This window comes from Scomber scombrus, chromosome 22, assembly GCF_963691925.1.
Source record: "Scomber scombrus chromosome 22, fScoSco1.1, whole genome shotgun sequence".
NCBI lineage: Eukaryota > Metazoa > Chordata > Actinopteri > Scombriformes > Scombridae > Scomber > Scomber scombrus.
In genome coordinates this window covers 285,001-297,889 of record NC_084991.1, presented here as the reverse complement: position 1 = coordinate 297,889, position 12,889 = coordinate 285,001, and the positions used below count along the sequence as shown (strand labels likewise).

The 12,889-nt window shown below is 39.3% G+C and overlaps 1 protein-coding gene across 1 annotated transcript in view; it reads right to left on the bottom strand.

Annotated features, from left to right (window-relative positions):
* Window positions 1-1,279: 1,279 nt before the first annotated feature.
* lemd3 (LEM domain containing 3) overlaps window positions 1,280-12,889 on the bottom strand; it is a 23,445-nt gene continuing 11,835 nt past the window's right edge. Inside the window, exons 6-13 of the mRNA XM_062443758.1 lie at window positions 12,553-12,698; window positions 11,961-12,062; window positions 9,177-9,279; window positions 6,638-6,816; window positions 5,844-5,925; window positions 5,633-5,738; window positions 5,459-5,537; window positions 1,280-3,771 (exon numbers count right to left, since the gene is read on the bottom strand). Coding sequence (XP_062299742.1) covers window positions 3,593-3,771; window positions 5,459-5,537; window positions 5,633-5,738; window positions 5,844-5,925; window positions 6,638-6,816; window positions 9,177-9,279; window positions 11,961-12,062; window positions 12,553-12,698 — 976 coding nt within the window. The 3' untranslated portion in view covers window positions 1,280-3,592. The remainder of the gene's footprint in view (window positions 3,772-5,458; window positions 5,538-5,632; window positions 5,739-5,843; window positions 5,926-6,637; window positions 6,817-9,176; window positions 9,280-11,960; window positions 12,063-12,552; window positions 12,699-12,889) is intronic.

The following is a 12,889-nucleotide window of genomic DNA, read 5'->3' as shown; positions in this document are numbered from 1 at the left end:
AGCATTCTCAAAAAAATAAGAATGATATACTGTACATATCTACATATCTGGAGATTACAGAATTTACAAGATGTCAAAATGTTTGATGACTTTCTTTGACCTTTATAGAGCGTATACCTAAAGAAACTTTATAGAACTCTTAATACATTTAAGATCAATCCTTAAGGAATGGCATTGATTAAAGAATTGCAGTCTTCAACAGGAATCAGGAAGTTGTGTCTCATTATAGGAAGCTCATAGAACAGTATAGAGCCATCAAATGTTGATTATCTTTATCTCTAGAAATAATTGGGATAAGAAAGGTATTGGTACCTGTCCATTTCCCCTTTTGTTATTGAGAAAAGAGCGGTTTGAGTTCATTGTCAGATCAGAACCACTGGGTGTTTTAAGGTCCTCATCAAAAACAAAAAAAATATTTTCATATCTTAAAGATTACGATTAATTGTCTTTCACAGGAACTACCAATAACTTCAGACATGGATACAAATAATCATACAGGGAAGAGACAAAGTTGTACATTAATTTGGGGTCTACACTGAATTCCATTAATGTTAAAAGCAGCAAGTCATTTTCACTTGCAAATGAAAATAATAGCAAATAATAGTATAATTTGTTTGGTCAAATCCAGAAAAAAAGATTTATGTTCAGTTGTTTTTCAACTAGTTCCAATTCTCTTCAGCTGACATGCTGCTCTTAAACAAAAGATATTATAAATAGTATGTTTAGAGCTGGAAGTTTAGCACCTTAACTCTGTTTCTCTTACACCAATATATTTCCATTTCGCAGTTACATAGAAACCTCAAGCTCAAATGTTATTTCCAACAGTTTGGAAAGATTACATTCTAAATGACATAAAAAAGACCTAAAAGCATTTTATTGTGAAAAGAAGCAGGATGAATTAAAATGTCATGATAACATCAGCTACAACCACACTACTTAGTAAATAAAATGTTAATGGTGATGAATACTAATCATTACTGCGTATACTTAGTTAATGGTAGATTTAGACTTCAGTTATTTTGGAATGTTTTAACTGAGAAAAAAACATCTAGTTGTCAGGATGTATTCACAAAACTTGCTGTGACTTCTCAGAGGGCATATCACCATTCTTACTTAAAAAAAACACGAAATAAATAAACTATGGATATCAATTGAAAAAGTAAAACTGCCTCAACGTATACGAATGCAAGCTAAAAATCACAGATAAGACCTCGGAAGACAGTTTCTAAAATGTTAGCCATGTGAAATATTCAAAAAAGCACAACAAACACAATTTTAAAAACCCTAATACACCTTTAATTTGAGCTGTTTGTACAATTGACTAATAACATTAAAACATCTTAATCTTTTTAAATGTCTGCTGTTATTGTACACTTCCCTCCTCTGGCAAGCAGGTAAGGGGTACTGGTCAATTCAAACATAAAATGCAATGGAAATAAAGCTGCATATAATATTACCATTATATCAATGTACAATGTGTACATAAAATACATTAGAGGAATAGATTGCATCCAGGGGGAGGCATTTAAAAGTGAGGCTGTCTGAATAAGTGTCGTCACATCACACCAACTTTTACATTCAGCCTCATTACAGTCTGTGTGAGCTGAGATGCTGCAGGTGCACCTTTCTGCTGGAGACGTACAAAAATAAATAACAGTTATGCACTCAAATACAGCAAAAACAACTGGCTGATTTCTGAAAGTGTTCACTTTATTTTGTTTTACACATCCTGACAATTGTCTGGAAGCGGATGTAAGGTTGATCCTTGATGAAAAGAAAAGTTATGACATATGTAACAGGGCAAGTGATATTAAATAGTACATCACCATGGCTGATTAAAAAAATAATAAATAGAGAGGAGCATTTGGTTTAATATCAAAGGAAACTGCTACAAAATACCAAATCTGAGGATGTCAAATTCTAACAAAAACTACATGTATGGTAGGCCTTACTTGCCCATTAAACCATTTATTACACCAAGTACATTCCCCAGCAATGCAGTGCCAGTCTTTAAAAAGCACAAATTTAAGGCACAGTTGGGTTGTCTGCTGCAAAGTGTTGCACCAGGTTTTGAACATTTGAAATGTGCATCATTTGTACTTCACACTGCAAATACTGAATCCAACTTTCAATTCACTGCATTAAAAATGAATTATGTCTGGCAACTTGTGGATTTTTAGCATTTTCTGAATACCCATGTGCTGTAAAAAACACACAAGCAATCAGGAATCCCTAAGTTCAGTACAGTCTCTTTGCAGAGCTTGGAATATATGGAGTTTTGTATTACAAACAGTCAACAGATTCACAGTACTCCTTATAACACAAAGAGTGAAGAGAATTATTACAAGAGGGGAAATCAAAGAGCACAAGCGACTGAGTCGGGTTCCATCATGGTAGAAAACGTCTGTCTCACAAAGTGAGATGAGCAGAGATTGTGAACTGGACATTAAACATCCGGATGTCTGTGTGCTCCTCTGATCTGTCACATACACTGACAGATGACAGTATACACCACTTGTTCAGAACAGGTTTGGAAATGCAATTCAATGAGGAAACATACCAACAGTGAAAATGACCCGACTTGAAAGAGGTAAATAACAAACATAATAGGTAATAACATATTTTGGGAATATATTGGATTATAACTGAAGAAGAAAACTTCAGGTGACTGTAAAAGCTACACTCCCTCTGTCATATCACCCAAAAGCTGAGAAATGGGGAGCACTGCTGGACTCTAACAAAATCAAGGACAGAGCCAGAGGATAAAAAGGCCATACATGGAACAAACAACATACACATTGACTGAGTCAATACCCTCAGTGTTGCTCGGTTCTACCAGTGGGTGTGTGTGGGTGGGTGGGTGTGTGTGTGTGTGTGTGTGTGTGTGTGTGTGTGTGTGTGTGTGTGTGTGTGTGTGTGTGTGTGTATCAGTGCTTTTGCAGCCTTTTGGGGAGTGTTTGCCTCTGGATACAGATGCACTCTGTTGTATAAGTGAGCAAGAAAAATGTGAGCTTATGGTTTGCTTTTAATGCTGATTATTGATAAAGCTTGTGCTACCATTCACATGTATTTACAGCACACCCTCTTCAAGTCTGCTCATGCCTTCCTCGCTTGACTAAAATAAAAATAATCATAATAATAATAACAACAACAGGGAGTACACATTGAACATCCCTAGGAACTCATCACCCACACTGTGTTGTATTGAAAGCTTACACAGAGGCATCCTCTGATACATGCAGCCATTTCCATACAGTGCCCAAATGAACTCCATCATAGCATCAGTTAGACTGTGGAAGAGAAGGAGGGAGAGTTGGAGTCTCTGAACACATCTTAAATATTCCACAAGAACTTTGCTTCCTTGTTAAATCCATGACACTTCTAATACAAAGATTGTAGAAAACAAACACCACACCACTGACAGATTCTCTGGAAAAGATCCTATTTTGAAAAAAACAAAAACAAAAAAAGCTCTCCCGTGACACAGACTCAAGTTTTTCCCGTAAAAAGCATTGAAGGAGCAGCAGCAGACTGTTACTGTCATGCTGGGAGGGCACAGAGGACAATGCTAAATCTAATGCTAATGATGATCTCATGAGAAGCCAGAGGAGTTGGCTGAGCCATGGTACTGCAGGTGGGGCGTAGTGTTTGTGGTGCTGGTGGTATTGAAGTGGAGGCTGGAGGCCTTCAGGGGTGTGCTGCAGCCCTGGGCCTGTGGGAAGCGCTGGTGGTACCGGTCCAAACGCAGATACTTCACTGTCACCAGCTTACCTGTCAAACCAAAAGCAATAGCCTGTCACTGATCAATCACTAGTGTTCGAAGATAATACATGCAGCTAACCATTAGGGCTGTGTGATAATGATGAAATATATCGTGGCCAGAGAAATGTCTATCATTTCATATTTTTCTGTATCATTAATATTGTTGTGATGCAAATCACACTCGTTACAGCAGTATATCTCATCATGTTTTGTCTCTCCATCTTTTGTGTGGACTACATTGTTAAATTACTATTCTTCATAACAACTGCTGTCTGAGGGCTCAGCCCCGCCTCCAGACAGGAGAAGAGAGAAGCCACGAGATGGCGGCTATGAATGAGCAAAACAGTAGAGAGCTCAGCATGAGTCTCTGCTGCGTTTTGCTTTTTAATGGTCGCACAACTCTTTTCTGCTCTGAAGGAACAGGGAGCTGACGCTGTTGTGTTACCAGCTGTGGTTGAGCAAGATAGAGACTGAATAAAGAGAGGGAGCACAGGCAGCAAGAAAGCCGGTGAATCAGATCAATAAATATGTTATTTTCTGATTGTTTCCCAGGTTACATTCTATGGCACAAATAAAACCACCCACACACCTCCGCTCAACCCTGTAACACTCCTCTCTGATTTGGTCAGAATACAGCTTTACACATCAAGCCTCTGAATCCGGAACGCTGCTGTGCTGTGTAAAGGCACACACAGGAGCCACCTTACGCTGGCTTTGGTCGATTCAGTGCAAAAAAGCAAAGGCAGCTCACTGGGGAAAGAGCTGTGCCTTCTGTGTGTGCCCTGCACACACTGAAATGAGCTATATCGGGTTGAGAGGTTTTGGCCCAGCCCTACTAACCATCACATCAAAGTTTATGGTTTCCCCTGAGGGGGACACTACAGGGACACTAATCAGGATTCTGACTAACAAAACATCCCCTTCTATTGCAGCTTCAACAATCTCAAAATTCTCTTAGGTACATTTCTAGATGATAAACTGATTGCATATAAAACCCCAGTTGAATGTATTTAATATTCAATTTTGTGCTCTACTGTGGTTTATGTTCCTGACTTCAAAGTTAGACAAAAGGAGAAAAGATACATGAAAGAGAACAGATAAAGAAACAAGAAAAGATAGAAAATACAGTGAGGAGCACAGGAAAAAAAGTAAGACAAGTGTGAGAGAGAGAGAGAGAGAGAGAGAGAGAGAGAGAGAGAGAGAGAGAGAGAGAGTGAGAGAGAGAGAAAGCGAAAGCGAAAGAGAGAGAGAGAGAGAGAGAGAGTGAGAGTGAGAATGAGAGTGAGAGTGAGAGTGAGAGAGAGAGAGAGAGAGAGAGAGAGAGAGAGTGAGAGAGAGAAAGCGAAAGAGAGAGAGAGAGAGAGAGAGAGAGAGTGAGAGAGAGAGTGAGAGTGAGAGTGAGAGTGAGAGAGAGGAGATTTTTCCTTTACAGGATCATCAATTTCAATGTAAAGGTAGATGTATGGTAGAAATTGTAATGCTGTTTTGGTTTAAGGTAAATATATGTGTCTATGCATTGTCATAGAGCAATCATTTCACTGGACAAATCAGAGATGAACTATCTCAATGAAACTACCTGGATCTTAGATCATGTTCTTACCTGTTCTTACCTGTACCAACACAGTCCCTTGTTTTTGTATTCTTTGGTTACTGCTGAAGTGGTCATAATGTAAGAGTTATTAGGTGTGTCAATTACCATCAAACCAGGAGCCATGAAGTGCCTTGAAGGCTTTCCCTGAGTGCTCTGCAGAGAGACACTTGACATAAACACAGCCCTGCGGAGAGAGAGCAAGAGGCAGTGTGAAATTATTACAGCTAACAGCATGAAGGTAAGACAAAATATACCCATCACTCATAGGACTGAGTATACCTCTCGCGAATTCTTGTCAACAGCAATATGGACAATGCCGTCGTTGTCACTGCACTTCTCTAGGATTGCCTCATGGATGGCTAGGTCCCAATTCTCCCCAACCTCCCTGAGAGCACACAAATGCACAGGTTATGAACAGAGAATCAGGGGGAAAACTATGTTTGGTAGTTCCTAGCAGCTCATCACAGAAGCAGTAGGGACAGGTGCTCACATGACTGGGTCGAACATGTTCCTGATCTTCAGACATGGTGTCAGGCTGTTGGGAGGTGAATTCCTACGGTCCAGAGGGAAAGCTAAAGAGGACAAAAGACAAAATCTCAATGAGTTGATGATCATATCAGAACAAACAGCTAGTTCATCACCACTGTGAATACGACAAATTTATTTAAACTAGTTCGCTTATGCAGTAAAAATTTGCAATTATTTTTGAATTTTGAGCCCTATGATTGACGGAATCCTGCAACAACCAGAATACATTGCGTGCAGTCAGACTGACTTTACCAACGTTCACATCCAGCAGAGTACCAAAGACAAAGTTAGCAGACAACTGTGGCATCATTTCTCTGCACCAACACAAAACTGTAAAGCTAATTGTTTGTTTGGGTTTGTTATACTAATTTTTCTAAGCATTTAATAGTATGATATTTTGTGTCTGCTTTTCCCTATCTGTAGCGTAGCATGGGACAGTAGGGTTTTGGGTCCTTGAAGGGATCACTACTGAAAGAAACATCATTTGTAGTCTAAGGCATATCTCCAAATGTCTCCTGGATGATTTTTTGTGCCACTCTGAGAGCGGGCAACATGGAGGAAAAGTAAACATTGTTCATCTTCATATAGTACACACATTGAAATAAATGCTGGTTGAAAATCTGAAAAAAAAACTTTGATGAACCAGGACTTGAAAACTAAAAAGGTATAGGGACTGTGGAAGTAAAGTAGCTTTTTAGTAGACATTTACAGCCAGGAAATCTGGAAGTAAATCATTCTTTGTTTAGTTTGTTGTACCTTTTCCCTGCCAGACTTTGGAGGGGATCAGGGAGGTCTTGTCACAACTGAGAGAAGGCTGGATCCACCTCCAGACAAGGAAGTCTCCTCCACCAATCCTCTGATTCTCTGTTTGAATTCTAGACTCGTTGGCCGACAGGAAGTTCACAGCCCTCTCCCAAATCATCTTCATTTTCTTCCTGTAAAAAAAAAAAAAGAAATCAGAACTACTGACACATCTTTCTCAAAAGTCTGCAAAGAGATTATAGGCCTTCTTCTGAAAATCCATTTTTCAGTTAATACAAATTTCTTAAAAGGGATAGTTCAATTTTTTGAAGTGGGGGTGTATGAGGGAGTTCTAGGCACAGTATAGGCACAGAAGATAAGCAATGTACTTTAGCCACCTAAAAAAGACCAACCCCCACCCACAAAAAAAACCCATATTAATTTAAGTGAACACTAAATTTGAAACATTTTCACCTTTCCATCAAACAGCCCTTTTCTTTGGCACTACATTTATTTTCTCAACCATACACTTCAGTATTCCTATGCATTACACTTCAGATTTGCTGTTTGGGTGCTGCCGTATTTTCTATGGTTGGTTTGGATGTAGTACCAAAGGAAAGGGCTGTCTGAGAGAAAAGGCAATGCAGTGATGATTTTGTAAATTTAGCATACACTTACACAGCAGCATACTGCTTAGCTTATGTACCAGTAGTCTTGTCTGTTTCCTCAAACTGGAAAACCCCACTTCCAAACTGTCCCTTTAAGCGCAATGCGATTCATTCAGTGTAATAAACAGTAAAATATTGTCAATTAGCCAGTTTTAAGTTGGAGGGGGGAGTTCTTATTATATCAAATGAACGTATTAAATGTGTTTTCATTGAGGATTGTTCTCCTTTTGGTGCAGTGGAGGAGAACAAGACATGCAAACAGCTGAGATATATACATTTTCAACTTCCTTCCATTCCAACTGCTTTTAGTCTAAATATTTACTAAAATGATTGATATACCCAACTAGAGTAAAGTAATGATGTGAAATACAAGATTTAAATGACAGTCCAGTGTTTAGCATATTGATGTGCTATTTTATTGATGAACATGCTGCTTCTATGTCCTCTCCTCTGCTCTTTGCCCAGGGACAGGTATGCATACTCAGTACATGCTCCACACAAACACTCATACATGGAGCAAACACAGCAGTGAACATAACTCAAATATAAAATATAAACATGTAGAAAACTGTTTTATCCGCAGTCTTTTAGTATGTTTTAAACAACACACAGCACACTGGTTAAGCTAATAGCGAATTGTTATCAACAAACTGAAAGCTTTCTGTATGTTGTCGGTTTATGTTTGCTAATTGTGGCCACTATAGTAAATTCTTGTGATCCCACCAGAAGCACCCCAGAAGCAGCTCTCCACTACAGTCTATTTTTGACAAATCAGCCTCTCCTCTCTACCAGTGGTACCTGCAGCAGTGAATCACAGCAGCACCAGAGGGAGGACAGAGGACAGGAGGACTGACTGATACTGAATGATGTGTTCTTTTTTCTAAACTTCACTCGACATGTTGATGTCAGGAATACTGTTTGTTTTTAACATTTTAGATCTGTTTCCAGTGATATATTATTGAGTTTATATAGTGACTTTGCTGTTGTAAAAACTAATGCTGCTGCTCAAGAAACAGTATTTAGTTGCATTTGAAATATGAATTCTAATCCTGTCAATTTATCCCTTTTAAAATGATCATTTAAAAAAAGAACTGGTAAGAATATTGATAAAGAACTGGCCGACAAGGGAGGGGGGGGGCCGGCCAGCTGTCACCACAAATACAATCTAATGCTGTGGGAAAAACTGCAGTCACAGCTTAATGTCATTTTCATTACTTGCGTGCAACTGGACTGGAAAAAATGGGCTGCACAATTCTATGTGTCAGATTTCATTTGATGAGATGAATGAGAATTTATTCAGGGAGCTGCAGCACTAAACAGATTAGATGATAAACAAAGTCATTCACCTGATAAAAAGTTTCAAAATCCATCAGTGATTCAGCCTTGATTACTGCTGAAAGCTGATTCCTACTGTTCTCAAACAGTGACGCTACCACAGAAGAAGGAAATGGGACTTTTGCAGTATCCCTTTGTGTACAAGGTACCAAACATGGCATAAGACTTGTTTCTCTCTGTAACAGTCCTGTTATGTCTGAACAGAGTCACTGTGGAAAGTTTCCCTGTATAGTTATGGTAGTATGAGATGTACGGTTAAGTCCTTAAAAGCCACCACCTTCATTTCATAAGCTACACCTCTTTAGCTGTTCAAAATAACTAATACACATTTGTACCATAGTCATTATAGACGTAAGCTTTGGATGTTTGTCAGATATTTATTTCTAAATAAGTTGGTTTGAAAAAAGAAAAGAAAAAATCACCAGCCAGTGGTGTAGGTGATGTTAAAATACATATGTGCTACAGCAGCTGTTAATTTCACACCCTAATATATTTTCTTAACCTTTTTAAATGTTCTAATGTGAAATATTTAAGATCAGCTGTGTACTGACCGGTCCTGAGGCTGTACCAGGGAGTCCCTGACATGGGGGATCGGCAGGTAGGGCTGCAGGTCCTGGTTCTCTTGGCAAGCCTCACTGTGGCTCCTCAACACATCTGAAAGACAGCAGCACAGTTAGAGTAATGAAGGTTTACAGCATAAGGAGAAAATACAGCACCCAAAAGACAACCTCCAAGTAAGTGATTGACTAGCACAAATCATTTGGACCTCATGTACATAATCACGTATGATACACAGTACATACTGGATACATGTCCATAACTTTACACTTTCAGTGGCCACTTTATCAGAAACACATGTGCACCTGCTTGTTAAAGCTGCAGTCTGTAACTATTTCTGTGTTATATTTGCTAAAATGTTCATTATGTTCTGACAGTAGAATAAGATACAGATAAACTGTGACAAAATCCACTGTCTTTGGGTCCTTCCAGTGGTCGTAATGTGATGTGCAAGAATCCACCGCTCCCGGATCAAAACAATCAATCAGAGTCGGCAGGAGTGTCAATGACGCTCGTACACTAACTGCTGGCAGCCCCCCCCTCCCCCGCACAGCGTGTACTGTCACTCAGCAGCGCCCCTCCCCCACACAGCGCCTGCTGTGCTTTCACTTGATCGAACAGTCTTCCTCTGTTACTGTGGTGACAAGCCTTCATGTGCGGGCATGGCACATGGCAGGTTCCTCTGTGGGGAGGGGCTTTGAAGGCAGGGATGTAGTGCAGCAGAGAGGCAGAAGGAGGGACCTGGAAGTTGTACTCGTTCTAATTTTCTGGCTAAGTCCACTTTTTTCTCATAACTAAATACTGCAGCTTTAAAGCAAATATTATCGAATCAACCACTCATGGGACAGCAACTCATTGTATACAGTTAGGTGGTTCGGTTTTGTTGTCGGCTTACCAACTCTTTTTAAAAAGAGTGAGAGAAAAAGAGACAGAGCATGAGAGCGAGAGTGGGTGGTGGTGGTCGAGAAAGTCAACGAACAGAAAGCAGCACGAACAAATGCAGTTAATGAGAAAAATAAAGTTTTATGTAATTATCACAAACCCAACAGTTGACTGAGGAGCCTAAGCTCTTAGTTTCAGTTTCATTTTCCTCCTCTGCATTTTTCCTTAATTTCCTAAAATAGCTGTAACATGGTTAATGGTCACACGTGACATTATAAAAAGAAGGCAATAGAAAAACTTTTTTTATTTCTTTTTTTTGTGTGTGCCCTTAATATTGCTAACATTCACCTTGACGAGAAATATCATCACTTTTTAATCTCGAAAGATCTCGTGGTAAGATATCTCGTCAGACTTAGATTACTTTTTTGATATAACGAGTAATCTAACACGTTAGGTCCATAGTTTAAGTTCTCAGTTGTTTAGTTACATTTTCAAAAAGGTAATCCATTATTTTTTAACCAACTATTGCTGTAACTTTTGCCACAAGAAAAGAAAATCTGGCACAAATTGACACCGTTTTTGGCAGGCAGGCACCTGTTACGTGCCACGGTTATATCACTGTGTGTGTACAGCAGCTCGGTGAGCAAGAAGGGACAGCATTCATTTCGGTGAAATATTCACATTATTTTGATTTTATGGGAGGAAATAAGAGTAGGAACATTACAGTAACATGTAAGTCGTGGCTGTTGCCCTGTTACAGTGATGTAGGAATGTGTTTGTAAAGCCTGTATGTAGTTTATAAATGTGTATGTGGGCATATGTTTGAGAAGCCACTTTAGTCTAATAAAGAGCTGTAAATGGGACACTGTGTCAGTCATTCCTTCTATTAGTGTAAAGATTTACAGACTATGGGCCAGACTTGGCTGTGTGATGGTGGTACAGTCATTATATTTAAAGGTCTTGACTAAAACAACATGGGCGAGGAATTACCAAGGGGTTTTCATTTTCAGTAACACAAAAGTACTCTAATGAGTTACTGTTCTCAGAAGGTAATGTTGTAATGTAAGTAGTTACTTTCTAATGGAAGTAACTTTGTTATGTAATTAGTTACTTTTAAAAGTCACATTCCCCAACACTGGTCATGAGTTACCTGGTTCCTCAGGAAAATTTAAGTTCCAAGTTTAAGTTCTGAGATATCTGTTTCTGGTAACTTTTGGTCAAAATGGGGCTAATAATCAAATAAATGAAATAATTAAATTAGATAACCAGGTGTTACAGTGCTATGCAGAAGAGAATCCTGAACACACAGTACATCCTTGAAATGGACAAGCTCCAGCAACAGAAGACCACAGTGGGTCCACTCGTGTCTGAACAGAAACCCGAGGCACCAGCTCACCAAAACTGGACAACAGAAGATGGAATTACTTTAACTGGTCTGATGAATATCCATTTCTGCTGCCACACGCATATAGAACAGAATCTGGCATAAACAACATGAATCCATGCTGTCTTGTGTCAACAGTACAGGTTGCTGCTGGAGGTGTAATTATATGGGAAGTATTTTCTTGGCACAAATTAGGCTTATAATACCAGCTGAGTACTGAGTACTTAAAAGTGGAATCTGAGGGTATGTTGGATGTAATCTAATGTTTCTCTCTCTTAGTACTGTGTTTCAAAAATCTATTATGAGTAGTACTGATGTCAATTTGGTTTTCTTCAGTTTGCCACTGCTTCCAGCTATTTATGATAAGTTTAGTACAGGACACACACAGATGACAGTGATAACCATCTCTAGATAAAACAACAACCAAGAGGTCAGGCTGCTCCTGCAAGCAACCACATTCATTTGCTTGACAGCTGGTTTAGAATGTAAGTGAATGTGTGGTGTTCCTTACCGATGATCCTTTCCACCATGTCATACATCTGCCTCGTCTCCTCTTCCTCTCTCCTCCAGCGACGCTTCATGTAGAAGACTACACCCCACACACAGCCTACCACTGCACACACAGACACACACAACAATTCACAGGTTCAGTCGCTGAGTCTCTGGAGTTTTGCTTTGTGTATCATCATAGTCAGGTTGCTACCACTTCAACAACTTTGGCTAAATAATATAAGCTGGACTAACCACAAGTTCACAGAGTACAGCTGTAGCCATAGCTATTTCAGTGTGTTTTCAGTACATGAATGTTAACTGTAACATTTTGGTTGCCTAAACAAAAATCAGCATTTGGTTGAACTAAAAGAGGACTCAGATTGTTAATTTTTCTTCCAGGCCATACATTTTGTTTTAATGCTTTAAATCTTTGTATCTGTGTTGTGTTCTTTTAACCATGTCTTTGTGTCAGTCATCATTGCTACACTGGTAGTACTACTATAACAGGTGAACTAATCAATCACTGCACTTTGGAAACAAACTGATTAACTGTGATATACACTTTGCATGTTTCAGGATTGTTCTTCTTTATGTGGTGTGGTTCATCTCACCAGCTGCGATGAGGAAGACTCTGCTGATTACAGTGAGGAAGGCACGGCGGAAGCGGCATGTGAAGGGCATCTTGGGATGTGTGGACTCCAGCCGAGAAATCTCAGACACATCAGTCACGGGATCATCAGCTACCTGCCCAGTAAGCCTACACACCACACACACACATAATTAGTGCAAATGCCACATGCACACACAATGATATATATAAATATTAGGGCTGTCAAAGTTAACGCAAAATTCATTTTGATGAAATAAGGAAGGATGCAGCAGTAACGTTTTTTCGATAACAAGCACAGTACGTCCAGTATCAAATACCAGTCACTGGCCAAACATACA